Consider the following 19,825-nt stretch of genomic DNA (forward strand, 5'->3'; position numbering starts at 1 on the left):
TACTGGCGCTGGGTGCTGTTGGTCATCGTCGGTGGCTACCAAACGCAGGGCTCGCTGCTGCACAACATCCAGTCTCTGCATGGGGGTGGCAGCACTCGACATCCAGGACAAGGCACCGTACTCCATACATGTGTGTCGTATAGGGTGAGGATACTCCGTGGGTCGAGGGTGTTCGCTATCCTGCGCAGGGCAGAGACTCGGAGAGAGGTCTAGCTGGTGACGACAGCGATGTGGTGATCGAAGCGTAGGCCGCGGTCCATAGACACGCCCAGGATCTTGATGTAATCCTGGAATGGCAGGCTCTCGCCTCCAAAACGCAACTCTCCTGGGACTGCGCGTGAGGCGCCAGGTGGACAACGAGATGACCATCGCCTGCGTCTTCTCCGGGGCGAAGTTAACCTTCCACATCTTTCCCAACTACTCCACCGGTCAGATCTCTCTCTCTCTCTCTCTCTCTCTCTCTCTCTCTCTCTCTCTCTCTCTCTCTCTCTCTCTCTCTCTCTCTCTCTCTCTCTCTCTTTTTATTTTTTTTTTATTTATACAAATCTACATGATATGTGTTTACAGAGTTGCTGTACATATACTTTACATATTTCATACAACAATTTAGGCTATAGAAGTCACTGTTAATGCCTTCTATCTGAAAGCCTCGCTCTGTTTGTCTGTTGCAACCACACATTCACTGCAGTCTTGAACTGCTGCCTGGTCCAGCCTTCAACACTTGGCTGCACGGTAACAAACTCGTTCCACCAGCCAATGTATGTGTTCAGAAACTGTCTTTGATGGTGCCACGTTCTGCACCTGGGCTGGTGCAGCTCCCCAGGGGAACGTGTGACAGCTCTGGTGGTGACTTCGGCATGTCGGGCAGGCTGCCGGAGAGCCTGTAGGTGCGGCACCCGTTGCTGTTGCACCTTGAACATGACGGTGAGGCCCGCCACGTCTCGTCGGTGCTGGATGGTGTGCAGTGCAGGCTGAAGGCCGAGCTCACTGTTCCTGATGAGCCTCGCCGCTCGGTCCTGCACCTTGTCCAGGAGAGCTAGGTGCTTGTTTGCCGCGCCACCCCAGGCCAGGCACGCGTACTCCAAGGAGGAGCGGACCTGCGCCTTGTAGAGTAACTCCAGTCCCTTGGCGTCAAGGAGGTAGGAGATTCTCCTCAGGGATGCCAGCTTCCCTGAGGCCTCTCTGGCGAGTCGCTCCACGTGGGTTCTGAAGGTCAACTTACGGTCGTAAGTGACCCCCAGCACCCCCACCTCATCCCGCGGCGTCAGTGTCTCCCCGTTGAAGGTGAGGCGAGGGGCTCTACTTGTCCTGTTGATAGTGAGCTGCTGGGTTTTGTGAGCGGCAAACCTTACTTGCCACTTCCTTCCCCAGGCTGCAACATGGCTCAGAGTGGCGCTGATGTCGTGGTTGGCTGCAGCTTCCTCCTCCAGTCCGTAGCTCTCTCTCTCTCTCTCTCTCTCTCTCTCTCTCTCTCTCTCTCTCTCTCTCTCTCTCTCTCTCTCTCTCTCTCTCTCTCTCTCTCTCTCTCTCTCTCTCTCTCTCTCTCTCTCTCTCTCTTAACAGTTAATGTACAAACATAACTTGGGACTAAAATAGCACTAATTTGTGGGGTACGTGGAAATACACGTTACTGGTGTTTGTGTTTAATTATCTAGAATCATTCAAGTCTGTTACATTCCATTTCGGAGCGTCCAACTTCAGTTCTCTCCAGTTCTCAAATTGCATACGAAAGACCTTGTGTTGTTCAAGGTCTCAAAAACTTGAATATCGAGTCCTACTCAGACAACAATTCTCTCTTTTTTAACTTTCAATCATCCCCCATCAGGATTTTTTTTTTTCGTCCTTCATTTGATGACTATACAGGACCTTTACCAGGTGTGTTTGGCGCACGGTTTCCCATATATGATATAAAAATAACTTTCCATCTTTATCAAGCACGATAGATTCAAAAACCTTTCGATTAACTATTTATCTCCCTTAATTCTCTTGTATCTCACTCACTGACTACAATGCAAGAGTGAATCAGTATCTTGACTTTTTGTCCCTTTAAGTGGAAAACTCCTGAATTCTCTTCCCTTGTCAAGTATGGCTCTTTTAAAATTTGTCCCTCGTATTTGGTGATTTATCCACCATTAAAAGAAAACAATAAATCACCATTTTTTTTTTATGTAAGAGCGACAAAATTCGAAAAAAAAAAAATGTCACTGATGGTCCCCATCACTAAAGAAAGCAGTATAAAAATAATTCCAAAATTACATCGTGAAGAGTCTTGAAACCTCCCACTTGAAAGAGTTTGAAGTCATAGGCAGATGGAATTATAGAAGTAGGGAGGGAGTTTTAGAATTTTCTGGTAGAAAGATTGAAAAGTGAGAATGCAGGTAAACTCTTGCATCTGTACAGAAATCAGTGAGCAAAAGTGGATTAAAAGCTAAACCCTGTCACTGCGATACGCAACAGTTCATGGCACTAGAAGCAATGTACATAATTTTTACCATCACTTGCAGGGATTGAGCAGAAAAGAAAAAAAAGTTGAATGGCGAGATTTATTATTTTTTTTTTTTTGGTGGGGGGTGCCCAGACCTTAGTGAATACAGGGGTTAGGAAAGTTGAAGAAAAAAAAATATATATATTTTCCAGGACTTAACGAGGGAAGGGGACAAGAACTTGAGATGATCATTTACTCTATTAAGAATTCAAGATACTGGATTTCCCATTTAAGCTGCAAAAGTGAAGGTAGCGGTCAATGGCTAGAGGGATTCATATGGATATGAGTGGATATTAAATAATAACACACTTAGCTTCTTACTTAGGTCGTTAGAAGGAAAACTAGCCACATTATGAGAGAAAGGAAAACATGTTGGTAGTATGAAGAGGTGAATAGCGAGACGTATTCAATTAAATATAATGCAGGAACAGACGGTTTCTTCATTAGGCTGTTTGGCTGAAGTAGAGTACTTGACAATAACTATAGTATTGGAGGAAAATTAATAGAAGAGACACATGTAGGAAGCTTGCAGCAGCAACAGCAAGGTGGTTTCATGTGGATATAAGTGAATATCAAACAACAAAAAACTTTTACCTATGTGTGTGTGTGTGTGTGTGTGTGTGCGTGTGTGTGTGAGTGTGTTTGCACGCTCATCGGTGTATAATATAAAACGATTTTCTTCACCAACTGAAAATAAATCTTGGCCCACAAACCAAATATCGTCTAAAACCTCTGATATCCCACCCTGATTTCGCTAGACGTGGCGGTGAGTAGCAGCCGCCGCCGCCTGTCACGGGGCCGCCTGCTTCCCGTAATGATCGTCCTGGTGCCGTCTGCTGCCCACAAGTCCTTGATTTCTGTTACAATGAGATCAAAATAATTTCGCCCTAAAAGGATTCATGTTTTGCATTACTTTGTGCTCTATTCTTTATTTACGAGATGCTTCAGAACTAAATGATTGCTCCCATGGCTGACTCCATTATTTTAATGTCAAACCCAGCCTGAATCAAGTGAATTATTTAATCAGCATTGATTGCTTCCTTTCCCCAATTAATTTCATGTATTATTTTTTTTCAAGGTATGGTTTACATCTTGTATGAGTTGACTTCTACGTCTTTATGCTCCTAATAATTTATTGTGTTTTTATTTTGATGTCACTGTGTTGTCGTATTTTTTTAAGTCACTTATGTATTTCTTTCTAGGAATACCACCACCACCAACACCACCACCTCCTCCTCCTCCTCCTCCTACCCTACCCTGACACTGCCACCTCATCTCCTCGTGTGCCATCCTAAGCCTCCGCTCATAATATCATGACCTGCCGCGCCTGTCTTCCTGAATTTCTTTTTATGAATACCACCGCCACCACCACCACCACCACCACAACCTCTCTTCCTCCTCCTCCTCCTACCCTGCCTTGACATTGCCACTTCATCTCCTCGTGTGCCTTCTATATATATATATATATATATATATATATATATATATATATATATATATATATATATATATATATATATATATATATATATATATATATATATATATATATATATATGTCTTCTAAAGCTGTGGGTTTGCAAGCGAAATAGAAGTGTATCATTAGCATGGTATTTTGTACTGTGATTATTATTTGTATATTTATTGTATTGGCCAGTGTTGTATTGTGATTGTATCATATATTTATTGTATTGGCCAGAGGCCTGTCACTTTTGGATAGCATTTGTTGAACGGCTGGTTGTGGTGGTGACCAGCCTGGCCAGCTGGGAGGCAGTGCAGTAGTGAGAGGCACGGCAGCAGAACCTGCGCGGTGTCGGTGGGGGGTAGCTTTGTGGTTGTGCACCGTTATCTATGGTATGTATATGAACTTCTTCTTTGTGGTGTATAACAGATTACATTATGTTATTCATATACTGTTTGTTCCCATTTTACCAGTGGCAGTCGCTTGATTTGTCGGTCAGTGTGGTGTACCTGACATCTGTTGGTGGTGGTTTTGGTGGTTAAGTGTTTAGTTGTATGTTGGGCTTGCAGAGCGGGTGCAGTGGTGATTGTGTGGTGACTGGACACTGGTGGAATGCTGAGATTCAATATGGCAACGGTAGGACCACTGAAGTGAGTGACATGTTTATGGTGTTAAGAGTTGCCAATATTTCTTGTGTGATATATTTACATTGGTTACTGCTATATTTCGTTTATTTATTTTTGTGTACGTGTATGATTTGTCTCTATTGGGTGTTGGGTTTACCAACTGTGGTGTTATTGTGGTGTATATGTTTATTGTCGATGCCATGATTTATTATTTATTGACGTGCCGGCATTGATTGATTTTTTGATTACAAGTCGAAATGCTAAGACGAATAAAGCATTGTGGCTAGTGGTTCGACTTTGATTCCGCCAGTACAAGAAGGAAAGGAAAATTAAATAAAAAAAGGACGAAAGAAACGAAAAAAAACAAGAAAAAAGAAAACGGACAGTTCTTTTTAAAGTTTGATGCTCAACTTTAGGAAGCGAATTGAAATACTGAAATAATATTGAACGAAAATCAATAAATAGATACTCGTTTTCAAAGACAGATATTCAAGTGTAAGATGCGCATTAAAATTTTGAGGATCACCAAAAAGAAAGTAAAGAAAAAAAGCCTGTTGGTCAGAGATGCAACTGTAAAAAGGAGAATGAACATTTTGTGAGTTGGGGCAGACGACGGGGAGCTCCGGTGTGGGGTCAGAGGCCGGATACTCAAAACTCTCCCTCAGCACGCCTCTAAGGGACCTTCCGCTACGATCACCTTAAGGGTGATCTCTAAGGTTGATGCTCAAAACTCCTTTTAGCGTCTCGTTAGCTTAAGAGGGCGTTATGTTGAGAGGTACAGATATCACGGAATCTAATGATATCAGAGCGTCTCGGCCAATCAAATGCAGGCATTACAGTGACGTGCAGCCAATCACATTCACGGAATTTATCAGCTGTGCTTGCAAACATGGACACGAGGAAAAGCATACCATGCCAAGCTAAAGACTTAGGAAAAGCAAGTTCAGTGAAGAAGAGTGCTATGTACTCATCAGAGAAGTACAAGATGGAAAGGCAGTCCTACTGGGAGCGCTGAGTGTTCCTGTAACTACGGAAATCAAGCACGCTTAGCACAGTGCGTGGGCAACTGTGACAGCCGCGGTGAATGCAGTGGGTGGTGAGGACAGGACACCAACAAAAATCAGGAAGAAGTATGTGGACTTTAAGAGTGTGGTGAAAAACAATGTCGCAAGGATATGACAACGTGAATCACAGACAGGTAAATCATTGTGGATACATTCTGTATTATAGCGTAAACTTAATTGTTCACCATAAATCTGCCATCACTAATGTTTAGTAATCTAGATAACATACCAGTCATGAAAAGGAACTAAGAAAAAAAAAAAAACTGAAGATAAATAAATCAAATTAATCTATTAATATAAGGCAAATCAAGAACTATTAGAGGTAAATAACAACTTTCCTAAATGAAAATTGATCAAATACATAACTTTAAGTGCATACAGCTTATGTCATGCTTATGAGCAGAAATTGGCTTATTTTACTTGATTACTCTTAATAGGGAATATTTATATTAAAAAGATGACATCAAAGAGATGTTTTCTTCCCTCGCAAAAAGAGAGGTGCCTGCTACGCTTGACTCATATATATATATATATATATATATATATATATATATATATATATATATATATATATATATATATATATATATATATATATATATATATATATAGATAGATAGATAGATAGATAAAAGATACACCTAAACATTTGCCTCATAAGAAATAACATTGGGTGGGCTCATGCCCACTACTGAAATAATGATATATATATATATATATATATATATATATATATATATATATATATATATATATATATATATATATATATATATATATATATATATATATATATATATATATATATATATATATATATATATATATATATATATATATATATATATATATATATATATATATATACGAGTATATATATATATATATATATATATATATATATATATATATATATATATATATATATATATATATATATATATATATACTCGTATATATATATATATATATATATATATATATATATATATATATATATATATATATATATATATATATATATATATATATATATATATATATATATATATATATATATATATATATATATATATATATATATATATATATATATATATATATCATTATTTCAGTAGTGGGCATGAGCCCACCCAATGTTATTTCTTATGAGGCAAATGTTTAGGTTTATCCTATCGTTTTGTACAAAAATTATATTACCATTTCTTGCTGCAATACTAGTACATATGACGTCAAATTCCCACAGGTGTTAGGACTTACTTTCTGGTATCCTCTTGTCTTTTGCTCCCAGTTTCACAATTGTTCCTAAATGTGTGATGTGTTGCATTCTTATGTGTACATTTTTACGTTTCAAGGCCAAGTGAACTTACACCTTCTGATGAGCTTGTGATGGAGGAAAGTGTAGCTGTCCACAGCCCTGATAATCCTCTCTCTTGGCGCTTCCCGTGTGCCTTCCTCTGAAGTTCCCTCGGAGACATACACAAGGGATGGTGAGACAGTTGAGGATCCTCAGCAGGAACCTCTATCACCACCAAGGTAAGACAGAGTGTTCAAATGAGATAGCAGAGGTATAATAGAGAGGGGGGTAGCATTGCAGATGTTGCAAATGCAAAGAGACATCAGAATTTTTTTATGAAAAGCACAATTCTTTGGACCGGTTGAACAACACTTGACTGCTTTACCAACACACTTAATAGTTTTGTTAGGATATGGCAGGCTAAGAAAAAAAAATAACATTTAAATAAGTTTCTTGTAGCCTTTTTATGCATATTTATAGATTAGTAGCTAAAATCAAGAGGTATTAATAATAAGCATTTACTTTACTATAATTAGCATTAACTTTAGCTTTAAGAAATAGCCATTATTTATTTAAATATTTAATCGTAAGGCATAATCATATTTTATGATCTGATTTTGCAATTTTAGTTATAATGTGATTGATATATACCATTATTTACAGCTGTTAAAGCTTTGTGATGTACAATATGATGTGTGATGGCCTTCAAATAATTCGTTGACTTGTCTGCAAGAATAACTAATTAACTACCTCTGCTCAGATTTAAAGAGTGATAAAATAGTGATAAAATATAGTCATTATCCCTATCATTATAAAGAGGTGATGATGGTGAGAAAAATATTCGTTTAAAGATTATGTAGAATATTGTGTTATCTTACGTATATTTTTCTATGCTGATAAAACAGAAGTGACGTGAACTACAAATGTTTTGAAATATTACTATATGACCTCACAGATTGTAATATGAGTTTTGGATGAAGCATAAATCTCCGTTACAAGTATCCTAAGAAACCTTTTTTTTTTTTTTTATTACCATTGTATTCTGTACTTCTAGCTTGAATTCCATGCAGATATCTTACTTATCTAGGGCAAAATAAAGACTGCAGTTTTTTAGGATGCAAACGATAGATTTTTTTTGTAAAATAAATGTCAGTTGATCATATTTTATCATCCTCATCAGTAAATGCTACCAGTTTAAAAGTAATACTGCGTTTGACTTATTATTTTTGGGGGGAGGTTTTTCACCACTACATAAGGTATTAGAACAATTTTTTTTTTTTCATTATAATAATTAATCCTAACCGTTCATCAATACATTGTTATTGTTTTATGTACCTAACTGATTAACTGTTATATATTTTAAGTTTTCTTTCTATATAAACACTATGACACAGTATGTTTTTTTTTTTTTTTTTTCACAGGGGCATAGGTGATATTCATAAGTGGTATATTAAATTATACTTTTATCTCAAGATTATGCAGTTGTATCTTTATAGCACTCCTTAGGATTTCTGCCAAACCATCCATACCTAGAAACACATTAACACTATATTTTCCATGCTCTAATTTTCTTTGGAGATTGAAGTTTGCTCAAATAAATGAGTTGTGTGTACTTCCATGGTACCTTGCAACACAGTTCATGATTAAGTGTTTAATATCACACACAACCTAACACTTAAGGGAATGGTACACTTTGCAATTAATGTAAAGATGCTCATTTTGGCTTGTTGTTTTTATATCAATATGTGTACCATCCCCAATCATTTTACAAAAAACATGCTTTCTTCACAATTTTTCCCACTACAGTTGTGCGTTCCTGTAGTCAGCTGTGCATCTTAACCTCTGTGAGTGTTTTCCTGTAGAGAACTTCAGTGACGCCAGTGATTGCTCTTGAAAGACTTGACTGGTGCACACTCGTGGCATCACCAACAACACTTTCAAAACCACCATTTGCAAAGAATCTCAGGACAATTAACACTTGTGTTGCAATGGGCAGAGTATAGGCCAAGCGAATTGGTGAAACAATATGTGGATCTAGTTCTTGGTACAGCTGTACGATTTCTAGGTAAAGCAGTTTCAACTTTCTTTCATTAAGAGGGTGTCAAAGTCTTTCAGAATCTAACTCCCTTTCTATGTACTTTCTGGCACCAAGCCAAAAATAACTCCAATAACTGTCCTTCCTTTATTTCATCCTGATGGCACCACTGCCATCTCACCAATTTCTAAAGTTGAACTTTTCACTCAAACCCTTGCTAAAATCTCTGAATAAATCAAGGCTTGTTCCTCCCTCTCCTCCACCCTCTGACTACATGCTACATATTAAAATCCTTCGCAGTAATGTTTTTCATGCCTTCGCTACCCTTAACCCTCAGAAAACTTATGAACCTGATGGGGTCCCTCCGATCGTTCTCTGAAACTGTGCCTCTGTGCTTGTCTCTTGTCAAATCAAACACTTCCGACTCTGTCTATTAACATCTACCTTTCCTTCTTGCCAGAAGTTTACTCACATTCAGCCTGTTCCTAAAAGGGGTGGCCATTCTAATCCCTCAAACTATTGTCCCATTGTTTTAATTTCCTTCCTCTCTAAAGTTTTGAATCTATTCTCAACAGGAAAATTCTTAAATACTCGTATCTTTCAATTCACAACCGCAAGAATGATCACCAGTATGGGTTCCATCAAAGCCGCTCTACTGGTGATCTAGCTTTCCTTATTGACTCTTGGTAATCCTCTTTTAGAGATTTTAGTGAAACTTTTGCTGTTGCCTCAAGAACTTTTGATAGAGTCAGGCACAAAGCTTTGATTTTCCAAACTTCCTTCCTACTTAATCTCAAGTTTCCTTTTTGACCGTTCTATTGCTGCTGTGGTGGACGGTCACTATTTTTCTCCTAAATCTAGTAACAGTGGTGTTCTTCAGGTTCTGTCCTATCACCCACTCTCTTCTTATTATTCATGAATGACCGAAACCTAACTTCTTGTCCTATGCACTCCTAGGATGATGATACCACCCTGCACACTTCCACGTCTTTTCATAGACGTCTAACCCTTCAGGAAGTAAACATTTAACGCAGGGAAGCCACAGAACGTATGACTTTTGATATTTCTAAAATTTCTGATTAAGGCAGAGTAAACTTGTTATTGTTCAATGCCTCAAAAACTCAATTCCTCCATCTATCAATTCGACACAGCCTTCCAGCCTTCTTCTCCTCTTCAGTGACACCCAACTGTTCCCCTTTTCTACAATGAACATCCTCAGTATGTATTTTACTTATAATCTAAACTGGAAACTCAACATCTTATCTCTAGCAAAAACAACTTCTATGAAGTTGGATGTTCTGGGACGTCTCCGCCAGTTTTTCTCATCCTAGCTGCTAACTCTGTACAAGGGCCTTATCCGTCCATGTATGGAGTATGCTTCACATATCTGGGAGGATTCCACTCATCCCGCTCTTCTAGATAGGGTGGAATCAAACACTTTTCGTCTCATCAATCTCTCTCCTCTAACTGACTGTCTTCAGCCTCTCTCTCATCGCCGCAATGTTGCATCTATTGCTGCCTTGTACCGCTATTTTCATGCTAACTGCTCTTCTGATCCTGCTAACTGCATGTCTTCCCTCCTCCTGCGGCCTCGCTGCACAAGACTTTCTTCTTTCTCTCACCCCTATTCTGTCCACCTCTCTAATGCAAGAGTTAACCAGTATTCTCAATCATTCAATCCTTTCTCTGGTAAACTCTGGAACTCCCTGCCTGCTTCTGTATTTCCACCTTCCTATGACTTGAATTTGTTCAAGAAGGAGGTTCAAGACACTTATCCTTCAATTTTTGACTACCGCTTTGGACCCTTTTCTGGGACTGGCATCTCAATGGGCTTTTTTTTTTTTTTTATTGGATCTTTGTTGCCCTTGTCCAGTGTCCCTCCTACGTAAAAAAAAAATAATAATAATAATTATTATTATTATAAAATACTTCCGATCAAACATGTATGTGCAAACCACTGTTGTATACGTCGTCCACATTCATGCGTTGTAATAAATCATTTACATCCAAACTTTTGTATGTACATACATACTACATATTCATCATCATCATCATCATCATCATCATCACCTTCTTCTTTTTCTTACCTTTTCTATATTTGCAAAGTCACTAGCATTTTCTGTCGTCATCTTTGAGTGCAAAATACCTGTGAAAGTAAGAATTTATACAGTAAGAAACTTTATATTCGCAAAAGTGGATAAGCAAAGGAATGCGGGGAGGGAGGAGCGAAGTGTGATATCTTCATATTCGCGGAGGAAAGAAGAAAAAAAGAAAGGAAAGTAAAATGAAAGTTTAAATGAAAGGAAATAAGTTTGGGGTGAGGAACAAAGGGCGGAAATAAAAGTTTGAGGGGATTTCAGGAAGGAATTAAATGAAGTGAAGTAAGGGAGCACCATCGGTGAGGTTGGAAGACTTTATGATTGTGTGTGTGTGTGTGTGTGTGTGTGTGCGTGTGTGTGTGTGTGTGTATGTGTGTGTGTACCCCTTGGCAATTAATTTGGTTGCTTCTGTTCAAATTCATTGTCTGACGCCATTAGTGTGTGTGTGTGTGTGTGTGTGTGTGTGTGTGTGTGTGTATGTGTGTGTGTGTGTGTGTGTGTGTGTGTGTGTGTGTGTTTAACGGCTGTGTTGGTGATGTTAAGAGCCTTTGTTGTTGTAAAGGTCAAAAAATGTCAAAATCTTTCAAGATCTACCTCCTCTGGTGACTTCTGGAATCTAGCCAAAAACATCTCAAATAACTTTGCCTCTTCATTCCTTCCTTTATTTCAACCAGGTGGCACCACTGCTCTCATATATATCACTAAAGCTCAACTCTTCGCTCATAGCTTTGTTAAAAGCTCTATCTGTTATTCATCAATGATCTTCTAAACCAAACGTCTTGTCCTAACCTCCAAACGCTGATGATACCACGTCTTTCCATGAACGTTCAACCCTTCAGGAAGTAAACAGCTCACGCAGGGAAGCCACAGAATGCCTGATTTCTGATTTCTTTAAAATTTCTGATTGGGCTAGAGCAAACTTGGTAGTGTTCATTGCCTCAAAAACTAAATTCCACCATCTACGAACTCGACACAGTCCCTAGACAACTATCCCCTCGTCTTCAATTGCACTCAAGCGGCTCCTTCTTCTACATTGAACATCCTTGGTCTGTCTTTTACTTATAACGTAAACTGGAAACTCCACATCTTATTTTCGGCTAAAACAGCTTCTATGAAGTTAGGCATTCTGAGACGTCTTCACCAGTTTTTCTCATCCTTCCTGCTGCTAACTCTGTACAGCGGCCTTATCAGTCCATGTACGGAATATGCTTCACATGTCTAGGGGGTCCCACTCACACCGCTCTTTTGGGCAGGGTGGAATCAAAAGCTTTTTGTCTCATCAACTTCTCTCCTCAAATTGGCTGTCTTCAGCCTTTTTCTTCGCCACAATATTGCATCTCTTGCTATCTTCTACCGCTATTTTCATACTAACTACTCTTCTGATCTTCCTAACTCCATGCCTCTCCTTTTGTCGTGGCTTCGCTGCACAAGTCTTTCTTTTTTCTCTCAATTCTGTCCATCTCTCTAATGCAAGAGTTAACCAGTATTCTCAGTCATTCATCCTTTTCTCTGGTAAACTCTAGAACTCCCTACCTACCTCCTTATTTCCACCTGTTTGTGAATTGAATTTTTTTTCAAGAGGGAGGTTTGAAGACACTTATACCTTAGTTTTTTACCTCCGCTTTGGACCGTATTCGAGGACTGGCATCTCAATGGGCCTTCTTTTTTCTTTTCATTGGATTTTTTATGCCCTTTGTTGGTGTCTCTCCTACATAAAAAAAAAAAAAAAAGGAAAACGCTGCATCACCACCTGTACAATGAAAGAGGGCAACACACACACACACACACACACACACACACACATGCAATATCAATATCTGTGCATTTCATGGAACCAAACATTTAATGTGGCAGGGCATTCCTGTCGTCCTCTCCACAAAACCGCCTCTTCCCGTCCCTCTGCGAACTAATAGAATATTTGATGCCTTTGGCACCTCGTTTAAAATATTACCTTATCTCTCTCCTGTAAGACGATAAGGAGTTCACTCTTATTTAGTACAACTATCGTTTTAAGTACACTTCTGTTTAGCGTGATGTAATGTATTCCTCTGAAACATCAAAAAAAAAAAAAAAAAAACACTTCAGGATGGTCGTTAACTAAAAGTGTGTAACAACACATATACATACACACAATGGGTATGTACATGAGTGACTGGGTAGTTGGATGGCTGGGTGGGTGAATTTTTGCGTAGCTGAGTGAGTGGGTGAACTGGTGTATGGATGCGTCGGTGGATGGGTGAGTGAATGGGTAGTTGGATTGGTAACTGAGTAGTTGGATTGATGGGTGGGTGAATGGAGGCTGTCGGGTGATGGGGTGTGTGGATGAGGTGTGGATGGTGGGTTTGGAGTAGGTGAATGGATGTGTGGCTGGATTCATCCCTTTGGATGAATGAGTGTGAATGAGTGAGTAGGTTGTTGGCAGGGTCAGTGGACAATGGATGGATGGGTGGATGAGTTAGTGGGTGGTTGTTTTTTTTAATGGTTAGATTAATGTATAGTGGATGGTAGGGTGGATGGGTTGGTGAGTTTGGGTGGGATGATGGACGGGTGGGATGAAGGATGGGCGGATGGTGTATTTCCACTCTGTATCCCCCATTCTCTCAGTACCTCTCTCAGTCAGTCATATCCCTGAACATCATTGTTCGTCTCTACCAGTGGGAAGATAACCACACACCACTACCATATTCAATAAAGATTATTTATATAAGACACTTGCATTTGTAGGTTTTAACGATGAATAAATTGTGTGTGCGCGTGTGTGTGTGTGTGTCAATATATATATATATATATATATATATATATATATATATATATATATATATATATATATATATATATATATATATATATATATATATATATATATATATATATATATATATATATATATATATATATATATATATATATATATATATATATATATGATGATGATAATAATGGTAGTGGTGTGTGGCTTTCTTCCCATTGGCAGAGAAGAGCAATGACGTTCAGAGGCATGTTTGGCTGGGAGTGGTATTGAGACAACAGGGGTATACAGAGTGGAAATAAGCGGCCGGGCGAGGCTTAAAGGAAAACACGCCTTAAGCAATTATACTCCGGTGTACTCTTTTGTTATGAGGCCTCTCTGTGTACACTATGGTCTCCATTCCTATTCTCTTCTCTTTTCTCTTTCTTTCCCTCTTTTGTTTGTCTGCCTGTCTGTGTGTCGGCTGATCGATCGGTCATTCATTCATTCATCTGTCCGTCTGTCTCTCTCTGTATATGTATCTGTCTTTGCGTACATGGTACATGTTAACTATTTCAAATCGAACTTCTTACATAATACAACACTACCTAGTGACAAATAATATACTTAAAAAAAAAGAAAAAAAAACATATACTGTTATTTTATAACTATAACTGGTGTATAGACAGATAAGTTGTGTGTATATGCGTTATTATATTGAGATCCATAAATAAATAAAACATTTTATATTGAATTTTAGTTAATTATCACATTGTACTGTTTTTCTAATGATAATATTATTTAATTATGTTCCATCTGAATGTACACTTTACGTTTGAATAAGGGAGAGAGAGAGAGAGAGAGAGAGAGAGAGAGAGAGAGAGAGAGAGAGAGAGAGAGAGAGAGAGAGAGAGAGAGAGAGAGAGAGAGAGAGAGAGAGAGAGAGAGAGAGAAAGAGAGAGAAAGAGAGGGTAAAAGGGCAAGGAATGAACAAGGGAAGGGGGGAACTGTACCCCAGTCTTTTCTCCCAGGTGGAATGAAGAGAAGAATAAAGGGGTATGGAAGATAAAGGAAAGACCACAGGGAAGGAAATTATGATGTAAGGCTGTAAGATGTAATGATGTAAGAAATTGTAGGATGAGTAATAGAACCTCAAGGACATAATATGGAGATTGTCATGGCAAGTCAAGGCATGATACAGGATTGCTCAACAACAACTAAAATTTAATCCAATCATGACGATTATGTAGGTGTAATCGTATATTCCACTGGCGCTTCATGACACCTATATAGGTGTCATCTTATTGAATGGGTTAAGCATCTATAACTTCACAACTTTCTAGTTGATCGGCAGTATGGGTTCCGTCAAGGCCGCTCTATTGGTGATCTTCTGGGTTTCCTTACTGAGTCTTGGTCATCCTCTTTTAGAGATTTTGGTGAAACATTTGCTGTTCCCTCAGACATATCACAAGCTTTTTGAGAGAGTCTGGCACAAAGCTTTGATTTCCAAACTACCTTCCTACTGCTTCTATCCTTTTTTTTCTCTTCACTCCTTTGTCTCTTCATCTCCAATTTCCTTTCTAATCGTTCTATTGCTTCTGTGGTAAACGGTCACTGTTCTTCTCCTAAAACTATTAACAGTGATGTTTCTCTGGGTTTTGTCTTGTTACCCACTCTCTTGCTATTATTCATCAATGATCTTGTCCTATCCACTCCTACGATGATGATACCACCCTGCACTTATCCACGTTTTTTTTTTTTTTTCTAGACGTCCAACCCTTCATGAAACCTTCAGGGAAACTACAGAACGACTGACTTCTGATCTCTCTAAGATTTCTGAATGGGGCAAAGCAAACTTGGTATAGTATTGTGCCTAAAAAACGCAACTCATCCACCTAGCAACTCGACATAACCTTCCAAACAACTACACCCCCTTATTTATTGGCACTCAACTGTCCCCCTCTTCTACACTGAATATCCTCGGTCTGTCTTTCTCTTCAAATATAAACTGGAAACTTCACATCTCATCTCTAGCTAAAACAGCTTCTATGAAGTTAGGTGTTCTGAGACGTCTCCGCCAGTTTTTCTAACGCCCCACATCCCCAGCTGCTGACTCTGTACAGGGGTTTGTCCGTACATGTATGGAGTATGCACTCATTTCGCTCTTCTAGACAGGGTGGAATCAAAAGCTTTTCGTCTCATCAACTTTTCTAACTGACTGTCTTCAGCCTCTTTCTCATAGCCGCAATGTTGCATCTCTTGCTATCTTCTACCGCTATTTTCATGTTAACTGCTCTTCTGGTCCTGCTAAATGAAAGCCTCCCCTATTCAGTCCACCTCTCTCATGCAATAGTTAACCAGTATTCTCAATCATTTATCCTTTTCTCTGGTAAACTCTGGAACTCCCTTCCTGCTTCTGTATTTCCATCTTCCTATGACTTGAACTCCTTCAAGAGGGAGGTTTAAAAGTAACATTCTCCAATTTTTTATTACTGCTTCAGACTTTATTCGGGGATCGGCATTTCACTGGACTTTTTTTTATTGTACTTTTTTTGCCCTTGACAACTGTCCCTCCTACATGAAAAAAATAAATAAATTTTTTGGTGTATAAAGTACCAATACACTTTTTTACACCTTATTAATTGAGTGTAGAATTGCCACTTTTGAAGTACGTACCCTAATCCAGTTCAAAACCTATTTTTTTAATTAGTCATTATGAGACTTACAAGAAATTATAATTAAAAATACTATTATATATAGAATATCGATCATAAACACCTAAGAACTCAAAAATATGCCACATTAAGGCAAAGAAAAATTACAAATATGCGTATACACATATTTGTATTTGCATATACACATATACAAATGTATAACAATCCTAAGCCTGGAGATGATAGTGAATATGTTAATAATGGTGATGGTGGTGGTGATGGTGGTAGTGATGGTGGTGATGATAATGATGGTGATAGTTGTGATGCTGGTGGTGGTGATGATAATGATAAAGGTGGTTATGAAGACGATGAGAAAGCAAAGAGTAAAATGAAAAGGAGGAGGGAATCAAGGGGAAACAGAAGGAGGAGGATGAAAACAAAGGGAAAAGTGGGGAGGAGGAGGAGGAGGAAGAGGAGGAGGAGGAGGAGGAGGAGGAGAAGGAGGGGGAGGAGGGGGAGGGGAGGGTGAAGGTGAAGGAGTAAGAAAGGATGATGGCAATGATGATGACGATGATGATGATAATGATGATGATGATGAGGATGATGACAATGATGATGATGATGATGATGATGATGACGATGATGATGATGATGATGATGAGTATGATGATAATTCTGATAATCATGATGATGGTGATAATGATGATGATGATGAGAAGGAGGGTGAGATAAGCTAGTAAGATGTAAGGGAGGAGGAGAAAGATGAGAAGGAAAAGGAGGAGAAGGAAAAAGAAGAGGAAAAAAAAGAGGAGGAGGAGGAGAAGGAGGAGGAGGAAAGAGAAGGGGAAAGGTGAAGAAATAAAGAAGGAATACAAAGGAATACAAAGAAAGATCAAACAGCAACAGACCATGAAGGCCTCATTAGGCTGTTTGGGTAACTATTCTTCTCTATTAGTGAGAGAGACAGGATAGCACAGGAGGAGGAGAAGGAGGAGGAGGAAAAGGGTGAAGGCGAAGGAGAAAGGGAGGAGGACGAGGGTGAAGATTAAAGAGAAAGGGAGGAAGAGGAGAAAGAGGAGGAGGGTGAAGGTGAAGGAGAAAGGGAGGAGGAAGAGGGTGAAAGTGAAGACGAAAGGGAGGACGAGAAGGAGGAAGCTAAGGAGGAAGAGGAGATGACTCACGCGAATTAAATAGTACTGAACATGATGATACTACTACTACTACTACTACTACTACTACTACTCGTACTACTACTACTACTACTACTAATAATAATAATAATAATAATAATAATAATAATAATAATAATAGTAATAATAATAGTAATAATAATAATAATAATAATAATAATAATAATAATAATAATAATAATAATAATAATAATAATAAAGAAAAGGAACCCATGAAACTTTCATGGCAACTTAAACTTTTTTGGCAACCCTGCCAAAAAACCTTGAAGCCTTCCTTTCTTCCCCCTTCCTCCCTCCCTCACCGAGTCACTATTCACTCTCTCCCAAACAAGGGTTCCAAACCTTCCACTGTCATGCATACATGCATGCATACATATATAAGATATAAAGGAGGAGGCACATCACAAAGAAAAAAAAAGAGACCAATAACAGTGACAGTGGTGATGATAATGGTGGTGACAATGGAGGTGATAGTGGTGATAGTGGTGATGAGAGTGATGACAGAGATCTTAAAAGTGGTGGTGATAGTGATGATGTCAGTGGTGATGACAGTGGTGGTGGCAGAGATGATGGCAGTGGTGATAACAGAGACTGTGGTGGTGACAGTGGTGATGACAGTGGTGGTGATAGTGGTGGTGACAGTGGTGGTGACAGTGGTGGTGACAGTGTTGATCAACGGTGTTGATAATGGTGGTGATAGTGGTGATGAGAGTTATGGTAATATAGGTGATGACAGAGGTGGTGATAGTGGTATGTGACAGTGGTGGTGACAGTGGTGGTGACAGTGTTGGTTAATGGTGTTGATAATGGTGGTGATAGTGGTGATGACAGTTATGGTGATATAGGTGGGGACATGTGATGACATTGATGGTAACAGTGGTGATGACAGTGGTGATGACAGTAGTAATGACAGTGGTGGTGATAATGGTGATGACAGTGGTGGTGACAGATGATGACAGTGGTGATAAACAGTAGTGGTGATAATGGTAGTGACAGAGGTGATAACGGTGGTGGTGACAGTGGTGATGACAGTGGTGGTGACAGCAGTGATGACAGTGGTGGTGACAATGGTAGTGAGAGTGGTGGTGACAGTGCTGATGACAGTGGTGATGACATTGATGGTGATAATAGTCATGACAGTGACGGTGATAGTGGTGATGACAGTGGTGCTGACAGCAGTGGTGATAGTGATGATATTGCTGGTGACAGTGATGACAATAGTAGTGATGATGGTACTGACAGTAGTGATGAGAATAGTGGTGACAGTGGTGATGACGGTGGTGGTGACAGTGGTGGTGATAAGGATGGTGACAGTGGTGATGACAGTTGTGGTGATGGTTGTGGTGAAAGCAGTGATGACAGTGATGGTGATAGTGGATTGAGAGTGGTGATGAATGGTGGTGGCAATGGTGGTGACAGTGGTTGTGGTAATGGTGGTAACAGTGGTGATAATAGTTGTTGTCCCAGTAGTGGTGATAATGGTTGTGATAATGGTGATGACAGTGGTGATAACAGTGGTGGTAACTGGAGGTGACAGTGGTGATAACAGTGGTGGCGACATTGGAAGTAATAGTGGTGGTGACAATGGTGGGGATGGTGGTAACATTGGTGGTGACACTGGGGTGATAGTGGTGACAATGGCGATGACAGTGGTGGTGACGATGGTAGTGATAGTTATTATGACAATGGTGATGACAGTGGTGGTGATAGTGGTGGTGATAGTGGAGGAGGAGGACGACGTGGAGAAGGAGAAGGACAGGGAGAAGGAGGAGGAGGATGAGGACGAGGAGGAGCAGGAGCAACAGCAGCAGCAGCAGCAGCAGCAGCAGGAGCAGCAGCAGCAGAAGAAGAAGAAGAAGAAGAAGAAGAAGAAGAAGAAGAAGAAGAAGAAGAAGAAGAAAAGAAGAAGCAGCAGCAGCAGCAGAAGAAGAAGAAGAAGAAGAAGAAGAAGAAGAAGAAGAAGAAAAAGAAGAAGAAGAAGAAGAAAAAGAAGGTGGAAGAGGAGGAGGAGGAGAAAGAGGAGGATGGGGAGAAAGAAGAGGAAGGAAAGGAGGAGAAGGAAAAGGAAGGGGAGGAGGAGGAGAAGGAATACATAGGAATACATAGGAAAGGCGAGTGACAGGAGGCTTTGCGACCTATGACGAGGTCACTCGTTCACTATACTACATCTATAATGAGCTATATA

The 19,825-nt window shown here is 39.4% G+C and overlaps 2 protein-coding genes and 1 long non-coding RNA gene across 3 annotated transcripts; all 3 read right to left on the minus strand.

Moving 5' to 3' along the window:
* Nucleotides 1-209: 209 nt before the first annotated feature.
* Nucleotides 210-1,381, minus strand: LOC135110017 (uncharacterized). The gene is made up of 3 exons (XM_064022008.1): nt 1,353-1,381; nt 678-1,308; nt 210-287 (listed from the first exon to the last, which is right to left on the minus strand). The coding sequence occupies exons 1-3, from the start codon at nt 1,379-1,381 to the stop codon at nt 210-212; spliced, it is 738 nt and encodes a 245-aa protein (XP_063878078.1).
* A 1,288-nt stretch (nt 1,382-2,669) lies between these two features.
* Nucleotides 2,670-11,218, minus strand: LOC135110040 (uncharacterized). The gene is made up of 3 exons (XR_010273053.1): nt 11,057-11,218; nt 7,008-7,159; nt 2,670-3,342 (listed from the first exon to the last, which is right to left on the minus strand). It is a non-coding gene; the product is annotated as an uncharacterized LOC135110040 (long non-coding RNA).
* Nucleotides 11,219-18,352: 7,134 nt separating this feature from the next.
* LOC135110018 (uncharacterized) lies at nt 18,353-19,201 on the minus strand. Its single transcript, XM_064022009.1, has one exon. The coding sequence runs from the start codon at nt 19,199-19,201 to the stop codon at nt 18,353-18,355; it is 849 nt and encodes a 282-aa protein (XP_063878079.1).
* Between the last annotated feature and the right edge of the window lie 624 nt (nt 19,202-19,825).

This window comes from Scylla paramamosain, chromosome 19, assembly GCF_035594125.1.
Source record: "Scylla paramamosain isolate STU-SP2022 chromosome 19, ASM3559412v1, whole genome shotgun sequence".
Classification (NCBI taxonomy): domain Eukaryota; kingdom Metazoa; phylum Arthropoda; class Malacostraca; order Decapoda; family Portunidae; genus Scylla; species Scylla paramamosain.

What these genes read in the sequence shown, in the direction of transcription:
- LOC135110017 (XM_064022008.1), bottom strand. Translation starts at nt 1,381, where the DNA reads ATGTTGCAGCCTGGGGAAGGAAGTGGCAA. An exon ending in CCTGGGGAAGGAAGTGGCAA is followed by an intron (nt 1,309 to 1,352) that starts GTAAGGTTTGCC and finishes CACTATCAACAG; the next exon opens with GACAAGTAGAGCCCCTCGCC. An exon ending in AGTTCAAGACTGCAGTGAAT is followed by an intron (nt 288 to 677) that starts GTGTGGTTGCAA and finishes CTGCCATTCCAG; the next exon opens with GATTACATCAAGATCCTGGG.
- LOC135110018 (XM_064022009.1), bottom strand. Translation starts at nt 19,201, where the DNA reads ATGTCGCCACCACTGTTATCACCACTGTCACCTCCAGTTACCACCACT.